Genomic DNA, 13,214 nt, shown 5'->3' with positions numbered 1-13,214 from the left:
ACACAAAGTATTTCTCCTGGTCAGCTTAAGTACAGCTTGCTTCATGAAACAAGAAACAGTACTGACCTTCATTTCCAACCATTCCTTTATGAACCTCTGCAAAAGCAAAGTAAAAGCAGAGGTCTAACAAGAAGAGCAGATAAGGATAAAGTAAGTGGGTGAAAGACGCAGCAGTCTGAGACAGGGTGTGTTAAAGCTGTATGTGAATGTGTTACTAACTCAGCAGACTGGAATGTCACTCTCACTGGTATTAGTTACATCACCCGACTCCTTAGCCAAAACACCTCTAGGGCATATCGTCTATATGCATCCAGCCGTGCTTCAAATGTGTAATCAGTCCCAAGACCTGTTTAACATTCTGCAAAAGACTTAAAGAAAGCAAGTTGGTATCTACCAGAGGGGCTAGTCCCTAAGACAAGGACAAGAATGTCTGAATCGAGATGAAAGATCAAATCATTCGAACCATCAAACGCATTTTTAAAACTGACAGAGAAGAAAATATTTCAAAGGATGGAGGACTGTAATCACAGATGAAAGTGAGCTTTGGTAGGCAGGGTGACTCTAAAGTCCTCTAATGGCACAGGGGAGAAATAACTCACTTCAAAAGAACTATTAATCTACCAATAGATTTAATAGTTAAGCAAGTCGGCTTGCTTAAGTTCAAACTGAGGTTCAGGCTACGTCCACACGTACACGGGTACTTTTGAAAACTGAGATTTACCGCTTTCTTTTTTTTTTTTTAAATCCCGCCCACACGTAAATGCAAAAACGAAGGAAAACGCTGCTAGGAACATGCCAAAGCAACAGGTGGCGATATATTCCTAACCGTGTAGAAATGTTGGCCAATCAGAAGTCTAGAAGCCTGGGTGGGAAAGAGTAAACAAAGATGGCGCAGAGAAGCAGAACTGAGCCCTTTGTGTGGAGGGACTGAAACTGTGTTGTATATGTAAGCATGTAAACACTGCAGAGAGTCAAGTTAAAGGTCCGCCATTGTAGAAATCCATTTCTACATTTCTGAGGACTGCTTCCATCACCTCGCTGAATCTGCGTCGATGCAGTCATGAAGCAGTTCTGAAGTCAGACAGAGGCACACTGAATGATCGATTCATACCTAATAAAGTGGTCAGTAAATAGGAGAATGTATACGGGAGAACATCATGAGCGCTGGCTGCTTTCACACCGCTAACCAGCACAAAGATGCTGTTGTGTAACGAGTGGAAGTTGTCAAGTCAAAATAAACAGCATCAGCAGCCTGAATGTAGAAAAATGTGACACGAGCTCCTTTTTCCATCAGTACCTCCTCGGATCAACTCCCCACGGATTGACTGGTCGCCCAATCCAGTACTACCTAACGAGGTTGTTGTCATAGCAACACGCCCGAGCATCCTGCAATGTAATTAATATGCGACACGAACGCTACAACAAAGTTGGACGTCGACACAATACCTGGTGTTTGGCCCGTGGCGTTTCGTCACTCTCAAAGATCATGGCCTTGTTTTTGTTGGGGGTTTTTGCCATTTCATTCAATGCAGAGTTTCAAAAATGGCCATTTTAATTTTCATGAAGGAGACACTGTCCGTGACTCACCGAGTGACGCTACTGACCAGCCAATCAGTGGCATGCAGTCTGATGACCTCACATTTTAGTGCCTGCTTGGATCGCCTGGAACCCCGGGGCAAGCAGGTACTTTATTTAAAAAAAAAACCCCACACCTGGTACCAGGTACTATGACCTAATGGAAAACTGTGGCACACCATACCGAGTCGATCCCAGTAGGTACTGATGGAAAAGGGGCTGTGCAGTCAATGTCACTAACAGTGGATACACAGCCTGCTCTGCATTAGTCCAACATAGTCTATTACTGTACTGCACATATCATCTCTGAGTTAATATCACCATTCAGGTTATTTTGAAAAAGGTACATAATGATGAAGATATATATTTTAAACTTACAACATCATATGTTCAGTTTCACTGACATATGCAGACAGCACATGAAGCAGCACATGAAGCACGACGGCTGTGTCAGCAGGACCATGCTGGACGCATTCACATACAAAATGACGTCACTTGATGATATTATTCATTTGCATGCCTGCTGGAATAATTACTCATTAAGTGAAAAAGCTATAATCATGCTCCAGATCATTTTGGCCCACGTTACCTCCTAATTTGTCGAAGTTGTTGAAATGAAATGTTTTCTAATGTTTAAAAACAACATTAACAAATGTTAATAACTTAGACCCCCCCCCCTCACCCCCCCACAGTGTGTCTGTGTGTGAGATGAAGTCATGCAGGAGAAGAGAAGTAAATAAAAAGTAATATTTCTGAACTTACATATTCCTTAACATTTTTGGTCTTGACAGCTTTGTAAGAGTAGTACGCAGGATACAGAGTCCCAAACAGCAGCCTGCATGGAGACAGAACACATGACAACTTCTCTCAAATTTAATCAACACAAATACAGTTTAACAGGAAAGTTCTCTGCACTGTAACATCGCTGGTATGTGGAAACACAGCTTTGCCTTTAAACCCACACCCTATTTCAACACGCTGATCAGCAGGCATACATAGCGAAGACGGGCCCGTACATGGTGTATATGATACAGTAGATACTGAGTGGTGAACCAGTGCTGCAGGTTTATACATTCTGTTTCACATGTATACAAGAAATTATTTTTATGTTGGTTTGTTTGTACCAATGCATACACTGCTGAAAGCCTGCAGTGCCACCATGCAAGCTAAGGCAAACGTCCAAAACTGCGTTTTTATTGTTAAAAACCATCATTTCTTGCATCTGAACAATGTGGGGACTCATTTATATCCCACTTTCCTCTGTCATATAATGCAACAGTTTGGTTTCTATGCAGTTTTCAACACTACCCCAAAATACTGCACTGTTCACTCAGGACTGTGTGCTAAGATTCAAGCAGAGAAAATCATATGAAGAATGTGAAGCTGGGTTTCTGAAGCTGAGGTGCTTTTGACTGTGCAGGCCTCGTTTTTTTAATTATATACTGAATTTCACCTGAACGAAAGAGAAACTGCACAACGAGCAATAAAGGATCAAGCGTTTCAGATGACGTTAGGAGAGCTCTCGTTACACACAGCAAAACAATGAACATCTACACACCCACACTAGGTAAACACCATATACTGTTCATGGTAGAAGCCTGTGAAGGAGTGACTCACAATGCAAGATAAGCGACTCGATAAATTTAAAGTGGGACACTCCTTTCCTCCAATCCCTCTTCCTTAAGCTCCTCTTGCACTGAGGTTACTCTGTCTACAGCACAGTGTGCAGGTCTCTCCAGTATGCACAAGCTAGATATACCCTGACTGTGCACCACATAAGAACACACAGCTTCTTGGGCGGCATTCAGTTTGTCAGCTGCCATCAACATTACTCAGCTGCACAGATTACAGGAAACACTGACAGACAGGAGAAGCACAGCATGGCTACAGCACAAAATAAGTGCTTTAGTATCATTGCAGTTTTTGTACGTCACATTTAACGTAAAAAGTGTGGAAATTGTCACCAGTCTTTTCTTAAAGCTGTCTGACTCGTCGATAGGACAGAATAAAACCAGTAAAGAACTTTTACTCTTTTAGCTAGTTAGCTAGTAGCCATCAGCAATGTTGTGGGTTACCTTGTTTTACCCTGCTTACCTTGTCTAGTTTTACTGGACTGTTTGGTTGTTCTTGGGGGTTTTTCACAAAAATGAATAAATAACTAACTTATGTAGTGGCTGAGAGGTCGAGCATGGACCAGGATGCAACAGTCTCACCACTTTTGATCACAAAGCAAGGTTTAGGTACACAGCTGGAACATAGCTGTCTGATTGCAATCACTCTCACACAGATTGGCAAAGGTTTGCAAATAATGTCTGTCTAATTGCAATCAGCAAACTACTGCAATCTGGCTGTCCCAGTACCTGCGAGCGCCTCTCTGGAAGAGGAGACTAAACTAGTCGCGCTCTTTTTGTTCTTTTATAAAAGTGAATTTGCTGACATTATGTAGACATTTTGTAGCAACTGCATGGCTCTTTGTGGGGGCATTTCTGTTGTAAGTCTGAAGGTTCTGGCTAGACTCTGAATGGAAGCAACTACATTTGTGTAGTTGTATTTTCTATACATGTAGATGGAAACAGAATTGTGATTTTGTTCATTTTAATGGTTAATCGCTGTATTATAACAAACAGAATCGATGTAATTGCCAAACTAGCCCCATATCAAACAAAAACCAGACGAATGATAGACTCGCCGTGTCTTACTGCTGTCGTCTGAACGCATTAAAGTTGCTTTGAAGACTGCAGCTGACTGGGAGTGGTCATGGACCTGCTCCCTGTCTTGCAGAAAGTCCCAACATTTTTGTGGTCTTCAATTTGTGCTAACTGTGAGAATGATTCATGTTAACATCATAAAGATTTCAGTGCTTTAATTCTGCGGATGTTCACGGGAAACGATTAAAACACACACGTTAGAAAGACGGGCTTCATGAGTTTTACCGGACTGCCGCTAGCTACCATGACAACAGCAGCGGCTACAGCGAGTCCAGACATGCTCGCATAAGCGTGGGACGATCCTCTCCATCCAAATCAAATAATCCTGATCTTAATGCTGTAGTCTGTTTGTGCCTCCACTCAAATACACCTGACCAGTCTCACAACAGCACTGCAAACACCAGAGAAAACCAAATGATAAGAAGCCTGTGAGAAACTCTGTACAGAGGAAACAGCCAAAGCAGATTAAATGGTATCTGCTAAACACAGATTTGGACTAAACAGAATCTCTCGTACCCAAGTGTAGCCTGGATCCAGAGAAATACCATCATCCATATCAGTGCCATCTTCAACTTCTCCAGTTAGCACCCAACACAATACAGCGCTGCAGCCACAGACAGGCACACAGCCTCCTCTCACGAGCAGCTGGAACAGGAACTGATGTTCATAATACCGAACACGCCTCACAAGGAAGCGAGAACAGGCCGGAGACATCGATCATTCTAATCATCCAGTATTGGATCAGATTAAAAGAAAAACAAGACTCCGCCTTCCAGTGCCCGATCACTCTGATCACTTACATCAACAGCAGTGATGGGATACAACATAAATACTTTCATGTTTGCAAAATGTTTCGACATTTATAAAGACAAAAATATCAGATAATCTCATGATGGTGTAAGAATAAAGGAGCTGATTTAACCCTTCTGCTACATGTTGAGGATTTTACCAAGAGCTCAGCAACCAAGAACGGATCCTTTGAGTATTTACTGCCCCGTGGCTGTAAATAATCGGCTTATTTACTGATTAGTTATGAACAACTTTCAGACTTTTAGGAAACATGGAAGCCTTTAAATCATTTTTGCACTATAAAAATCTCTAACCACAGGCTTCACGGATACAGTATCGTACACAGACACACCGCCTTGGACCACAGTCCCCTCAGTAACCAGCGAGCTGCCAACAAACAGAGCTGTTTATATTCCAGCTGTCGCTATAGAAACATCGAGGTAACCAAGACTTCACACGCTCGTCACGTCTCTGCGTCATGTCAGTGCAGGTTCAAAAATGTGCTTTTTGTTCGATAAAGGGCAGAGAAGCACACAGCCGAGCCACCGACGGAAAACAAAACTCTGTACCTGAATCCTGTTTCTCTGTTCTGGTGCTGAATGGGTTTTGTGTGAGCGTTTAAAGCAGACAGGAAAGCTGCCAAGATCAGACCCTGGACTACCCAGACACACAGGGACAAGAGCCTGCAAGGACGTCCTGGTCTCGCCATACCAAGGGTGTCAAACATAAGGTCCAAGATTCAGAATCAGCCCAGAAAACACTGCAGTCAGGCCCACTGATTTCTTCTTCTTTTAACTGTATTGTCACACATTTTACAGCCTGTCCCACTGATAAAAATCTCCACTACAGCTATTGATGCTATACGAAAATAATTCAATTAAATGACTAGTAAATGGACTGGTTCTTATATAGCGCTTTTCTACTCTGAGCACATGCTTTACACAACCTGCCTCATTCACCCAGTCACACAAGCACTCTTCCTGCATGTAAGATATGTTCTATAATCTGACGGTGGAGCAGAGACACCTTGGGGTTAGTATCTTAGCCAAGGATACTTGCCATGCACTGGAGCAGACGGGGACCAAACACCAACCTTCTGATTAGTAGGTGACCTGCTCTACCGCCGCAGCTACAGCCACGCCTTGTACCGACTCCTGACAGCAGCAACAATTAGACGACTCGTCACACACACTCTTACTCAGAGATTAAATGTGCAGTTAAATGTTTTTAGTTCATTGGGAATTTACTTTCCCAATGAAAGTCCAGCCCACTTAAAATCAAAGAGAGCTGTATGTGGCCGAAGATGTAAAGTGAGTCTTCCACATCTGCTGTCACGTAGGATTCGGCTTTTCAGTTTCATATGATGGCAAAGATATTACTTGGTAACAAATCCATGAGTACCCATATTGGTGGTGAACGCTGTTAAACTTAAAGGACGGTATGTTATGCAGGAAAGTGAAGGCGGGTGTGGAAGGTTCCTCCAGGAAAGTAGGACAATCACAGGCAGGAAAATCAAACCTCAAGAGTGGATTTGTCTCAGCAGGAGTCACCTGAGCTATTTCATACATTTTATTATAAAAATATTTAAGCCACACAAAATCAAAACATCAGCATCAATGCCCATTCCAAGATCAAGAGCAATAAAGCTTTATTTCAAACTTTTTTTAAGAACTGGAGGGAAAATAGTTCCCAGAGATTTTCTGGACAGGTCATGCACATACACTGTACTGCATGTCTGTCTATAAATACATGCTGGCCCACCCTTTGCAGCTATATCAACTTCAAACTCTTCTGGGAAGGCTTTCCACGAGGTTTAGGAGTGTTATTGGACATTTCTGACCATTCTTCAAGAAGCACATTTGTGTGTTCAGGCACTGATCCCGAGAATTCCTGGCTCATCTCAGAGAGGTTATATTGGATTGCGCCACAACTTCTGATAAACAACGCCACACCATAATCCACCTTCCAACAAACTTCACATTTGGCACAGTGCAGTCAGACCGCTAACCTTCTTTTGGCAACTGTCAAACCCAGACTCATCTGTTGGCCTGACAGAAGACGTGTGATTGTCACTGCAGAGAACATCTCTACTGCTCTCGAGTCCAGTCACGACACGTAACACTGTGGATGCAGCTGTTGAGCTATGGAAAGCCACTCCATGAAGCACTGTTCTGAGTGACTGATGCTTGGCAACTCTGCACACGCTGTGTCTCCACATCAGCTGACCCCACTTTGTGACTGAGTTGCTGTCATTTCCCAGTTGCTTCCACTTACAATACCACCAACTGTGGAATATTTAGCAGTAAGGCAACTTCACAGCTGTACTTGTTGCACAGGTGGCATCCATCATGTTTGTAGAAGCAGTCTGCATGGTTAGGTGCTTGATTTATACACCTGTCACAATAAGGGCGATGAAACAGCTGAATTTGATGACTTGGAAGGGTGAGTGAATCCTTCTTAATGCACTTGCAGCTTGTTTCTCAGCACACTGTCTTACATTATTAAATTAATGCATTTTAATCTGTCTTTTCTGTAATTCTCTGCAAACTATTTATAAAAAAATAACTGAGTAATATACTCAGCCAATTCTTCGGGCAGTTTCTCATTCTGCAGAGTCACTGCTACTTCACCCTTTCAGACTGCAGCAGCCACAGTAGTCTTTGTTCTGCTCTACAACTACACTGAGCTCAGCGCAGTCGCACCAGTCGTTTCTTCACCTGGTGCAGGTTCTGGTTGGTGATGTGCAAAACAAGAAACTGTGAAGAAGCAGCTACCGTACGTGCTGCAACAGCAAACCAGCCAGTGAATCTGGCCTCCATCCCCATAGCTATCAACTTTGATACGTTACCTAGTAAAAGTAATGTTCTGTTCCTCTATCGACAGTTACTGTAAAGTGGGTGAATTTACTTATGACGCTGGAGTGCAGCCACTTTGATCTGACACGGCTCCTGACTTGGGAACTTTAGCCAATCGTCCTGTTTGAGGCTTGAACTGGACCTCTCCACTGTGTTTGCACCTTCTTCAGTATTTTTAATGGCATTTTAAAATAGCTTCTGTATGAAACAGAGCCTCAGTCTTCGTGAATGAAAGTCTAGTGTTAGCACTAATTAGCACATGTGTTTGTGTTTCACAGCTTGCTAACAACTTAATACTGTACCACATCATCCAAATATGGTCCCTTCTGGTTTTAGAAAACTAACATGCTAACCAAGACATTATTATTTACACTTAAACTACAGTTACTGTGCAGTCCTTTACTCTGTTTAGCCAAAGACCTGTGCAAACTAACACCAGAGCAGAACCTGGCATAAGACCAATTGAGGACAAATCTGAAGTTTGAAAAAAGTATCAAATGTCCTCCTGTCATCGAGCTTCACATGGCCTAATTAGATTACTATGGGTCATGTGACTGTGCTGATTTATGTACTAATATTTATTTTAAACTGAATCATTCAGGATCAAAGAGATTCCTTTAGACTTTCAGCTGTGTCCCATCTACACGGAGGTCTATCGTTCCCAGGCTGGACTCCTTGTTTTGTATGTCACACCCTTGGCATGCTTCTGGTACAGACTTTACATAGAGGTTTCATCTTTACTGATGCCATGGTGTCTGACCTCTGTGAGTACCACTTTAGTACAACAACAGGAGTGTCATATATTTTTATATTAAAAAAATCTATTAGGAAACATTTAGATAGTTACTATGGTAGCAAGAGCACGTTGACATTTTTCGTGATCTTAAACGTATCCTGTGCACAAGGATAAGAAAGAAAACTACAAATACTCACAGAAAACATGTTGAATGTCATCATGCCAAAACTAGCATCTGTCCATTTCTTTATATTCCCTCTGATTTCCTCTTAGCTTCATTTCAGCACAGCCCCACCCCTTCCTCTCTCTGCATGCAGCTGTGAAAATAATGCTTTCAGATGGGTTTTGACTCTGGGCGACAGGTCAGTTTCCCTGGCTTCCTGACATCGTACACCACCAAAAACCAGATGGATGGAGGTGGAAGGAAAGAACAGAGAAACACAGAGCAGTGTTTAAAAAAAAAAAAAAAAAAAACACAGAAGAAAAACACACAGGAGACACACACACAATGAAGAGAGGAGGAGTGGGAGACCCAGAGATATCCAAGATTTTAGCTCCCACCATCTGGTTTGAGCCTTAGGAATAAGAACTTGATTACATGACTTTTCCACTAAAAACACAGTCAATGGCTGTTTCTGGGTCCAAACTCCTCTTAAGTTCCCAAACTCAAACACTGCTGAGTCAAAAACCATCCAAATGATCAGTGTGGCTGCTCTAAAAGGTGTGACAATCCAGCTGAACACACAAGCATCCATGAAAAACAGGATTTAAGAAGTTTAACAGCGTTACAAGTTAGCACAGAGTTAGATCGCTAGTTTCTATCTAAAGATGATGGACGTTTTCTGACTGAGGGAGTTCTGAAAAACTAAAACATACAGCTCTGCTATCACTGGATATAAATAAAGACACAACCACACAGCGGCCTGATTTGTAGGGTTACTGAAGTTGGCTAGCTGGCATGTAATGGTGCGCCACATGGTGGTTAGCTAGAGAGCTATGGTTAGGATAATACACACACATTAGCACAGTGAAGCTGGTGCATGAATATTGACTTTGTTCCCCTCAATACAAGTGAACGTGAGGGTCTCAGACGGGCAGAGACAGGCGAGCTTCTACAACAAAAACTTTCTTTTGAAGGAAAACTTTTTTGGACCTGTACAGCTGAGCATGCTGAAATCCCACTGTGTCTTTTAATCACTGCTTCCTTTGTTATATTATCGTTATCTTGAAGCAGGTTATCTCTGAAGCAGGTTACTCAAACATCTTTGTCGCTAAACTTAAAAGGACGCGGCAACTATGAAACAAGCTGAATACACAGACTTGAAGAAAGGCACAAAAATTTGGCACATTAACTTGCAGACTTGTGAGGGTGCTGCCTAAAATTAGAAACAGGTTGAAAATCAGCCTTTGATTTATTTTTCTACTGCGGCACAATCAGACGAGGGAAATAGCTGCTGAAAGGGAGATACACTGAAGTGAAAAGGAAACGCGTAAGAATGAGGTGCTGCTGCTCTTTTCCTCATGCTGAGTTCATCACCTTAAAATAGAACAATGTCAACTCTTGGATTCTATCCCTATGTTACGGTGACACTTCCAGGGTTTCCCTGTGCACTACAGAAACCGTTAGTTATACCTACATGTTCTCTTTGCAGAGTGACAGAAGTCCTTGATCTCAAATTGAAGACTTGCTTTCCTTTTTTGGTGGTGACCATGAGGACACTGCTTACAGAGGGGATGTTTTCCTGCATTAGCCTAAACACATAGGTCACTTGCACAGCCTAATGGGCTAAACCAACCAAAGCTCTAGCCTGGGGTTTGCCTTAATCAAACTGGGCCTGTGGCAGTGACTTTGACTGATTGCTGTTACTGCATGCTTGCCACGTCATCTGTGCTGTTGCCTTATTTCACAGTATTATATCCTTGTGTGCCGTTCTTTATGGCTTTAACATATAGATAACATTAACTCTATATGAAAATGAGTTAGAGCCAAATAAAAGCATAAGGAAAAAAACAGATAGGAAAATAGATGTGAAAAGTAAGCAATGTCCATAAAAATGGATATTCACAAGTAGGGACATCACAACAGCAAACATGTAATAGTCAGTACCAGTACCACACTGTTTAAGCTCTTTTACTAAAAAGTCGTTGTGAATCAGTCACATGCTGGTGCTGACTGTGGAGGAGGCAGTAGTGTTAAACGCTATTAGATACATTATGTTACCTTTAGCATTTCTACAACATTAGCAACTGCAAACATTTTAAGCTGTGGCACAAAGCTGATTCCAAAATGGTAACATGCATCTGAGGATACCAACACAAAGTCCTTCTATACACATTTCTGACTACCTGTTATCAATGAGTCGAGGCAGAGCTGCTGTGGCAGCTGATTGACACAACGTGCAAAGGAGAGTCTGAAACTTCTGTCCTCTTTCTTCTCATTTAATGACTTTCAGCAATTGTTCATCTGAGATGTTGTCCTCCACTTTAGATATGCTGAATGTTCCACCAACAGCTTTTTGGAATCATCTTGTGGGAGCAAAAATACAATTTGATGCCTGTTAAACTGTTACCGCTGGCGTTTCTTTAGCAAGTTAAAGTAAAAATGGGGTCTAAGTACAGAACTTTTTTAACAACAAGTTGTCTGTTATGTGTAGACACAACCTTATTTATTTCAGCTATAATAAAATACACCAGCTATGAGATCGTGGAGAGATGCAAAAAGATGGTAACACTCGCCACATTATCTGTGTAGGAGATAACAGTCTCTTTGTGGCGATGCATAAGCATATAGCAGACTGTAATAAATGTGTGACTAAACAAAATTACACTGAATTTCAAACCAGCAACTGGAAAAGAGCATGTGTAATGGACCGCATGCTGATTTAAAGGCTTTTTCTCAGCAGGATTGGGATAAGTTATTGTCCAAGTAAAATGAAAATTATCACTCTAGCTACAATTTGTACAGGCGAATGTGGTTTGTACACTTGGCTATACAATTTTCCTTTTGTTCAAATGAATCTAAAATTAGAAGGAATGTGTGTGCATGTAATTATTGGTCTAAGACAATAACACACCTTCTTTCTGTACTTTCAGCACCGTCATAACTGCCCAAGTGCAGCACCGTCAGCCCATGACTGTGTTCATTATACAGTAACAGGCTGTACTAGTTAAAAATGAGGAGCATTTATTCTCTCCCCAGAGGGCTTTTGGTGTTCCTATCCGCCATTACCCTGTGGACGTACGCAGACACAGGGAGGAGCAGACGGGAAGAAAGGAATTATGTCGACTCCCAAGTTACTGTTTTCCTTACCAGATCAACATGTCTCTCATGCTCCCAACACATTAAACACCTGCTTTAATCATACGTAATTTCAACGTAATATCCAGTGATATGCCATTGGATATTTAATAACTATCCAGTAACCAAATCCGTCCCCCACTTATAGCAGCGCACTTCTTCATGCGTCTTGACAACATTGTGGATAACAGGTTGAACCGGGCATTGCTGGTTAGTTATATCTCCAGGCTGACAGCTGTACCTGACACTCCTTCACAGTGGAACATGTAAAGGCTTGTAAAGTTCCACTTCACAATAGTCACAGTTCCTTAGGACTGACTCACCAGCACCACGGATGGCTATGACTCTGTTAGCATTAGCTTCAGACAAGATTACATACCTTGCGTCCCCACAACACTAGATTTCATAAACAGAACAACTTTGTAGCTCTGCATGGACGTAAGCGATGTTGTTTTAGAGCGAATGTACAAGTTTAAATGACTCGAGCCTCCACTTAGCTTAAGCACGACAACGGGTTAGCCAAGCAGGCCAGGCAAACAGCGGCTGCTCATAAAACGAGGAAAGTTCTCCTTGAGCGGTCTCTGTACTTACACAACGCATCTCGAAATCATCCAGGACACCATGTCTTCTGTATCTGTAGGTCTGTTTCAGCAGTAGAACAGAGCCAATAATAATGTTAAACGCCGATCCCGCACCGCCGTGAACTTTTCAGCCCAAACTTCGGTAAACAGAAACAGCTAGCTAATCTCGTCGTACATCAGCTAGCCAACACACCAGGAACACCTCACTGCAGTGTCCTTGGAGTCATAGCTACACGACGAAGCGCGTATCCTAAATATTCCTGCTGTAGTCGCTCCCTCCCATCAGATTTCCTCCTTCCTTCTCTGCTTCGCTGCTCAGTTCCTGGCACAAGAAAGGTGCTGTCGTCATTAGGGAAAATAAACACCCTCCCTCCGCATATGCTATTGGCCAGTGCAGTCTGTTTACGACGAACCTGAAATTGTAATTGGCTGGCCACGTTTGGCTAGCCAATCACATCCATTTGGTTAAGCAAGTGGCATTTTAAACTCAGTTACTGTGCTCCGATTGGTCTGCTGTCGATTCGTGGCGAGCTCTAGCCAACCACGAGGGAAATATTTTTCAGAGCATGAAAACGGCAGGTGCGCGCCCTTTGACCTCCACCTTACGTTCAGTCTTCATGTCTGTAGCTGTTATTATACAAAATACATTTTGAATAACCTAAAAGTGAAAGC

General features: G+C 42.3%; 1 protein-coding gene across 3 annotated transcripts in view; it reads right to left on the bottom strand.

Moving 5' to 3' along the window:
- The window catches only part of reep3b (receptor accessory protein 3b), a 36,848-nt gene extending 23,910 nt beyond the window's left edge, over positions 1–12,938 (bottom strand). Inside the window, exons 1-2 of one of the 3 annotated variants that reach the window (XM_086270900.1) lie at positions 12,553–12,934; positions 2,338–2,410 (exon numbers count right to left, since the gene is read on the bottom strand). In XM_086270900.1, coding sequence (XP_086127026.1) covers positions 2,338–2,410; positions 12,553–12,584 — 105 coding nt within the window. In that variant the 5' untranslated portion in view covers positions 12,585–12,934. Of the gene's footprint in view, positions 1–2,337; positions 2,411–3,669; positions 3,802–12,552 lie in introns of those variants that run through there. The other 2 variants (XM_086270902.1, XM_086270901.1) reach the window with 2 other exon arrangements.
- Between the last annotated feature and the right edge of the window lie 276 nt (positions 12,939–13,214).

Source organism: Aulonocara sp. 'chitande type north' Nkhata Bay, linkage group LG18, assembly GCF_057382095.1.
Source record: "Aulonocara sp. 'chitande type north' Nkhata Bay isolate Kocher_YH1m ecotype deep benthic linkage group LG18, A_spYH_male_GT1.1, whole genome shotgun sequence".
In the NCBI taxonomy this organism is placed as follows: Eukaryota; Metazoa; Chordata; class Actinopteri; order Cichliformes; family Cichlidae; genus Aulonocara; species Aulonocara sp. 'chitande type north' Nkhata Bay.
The sequence above is the reverse complement of the archived record's forward strand: the minus strand, read 5'-3'. Positions and strand labels throughout refer to the sequence as shown.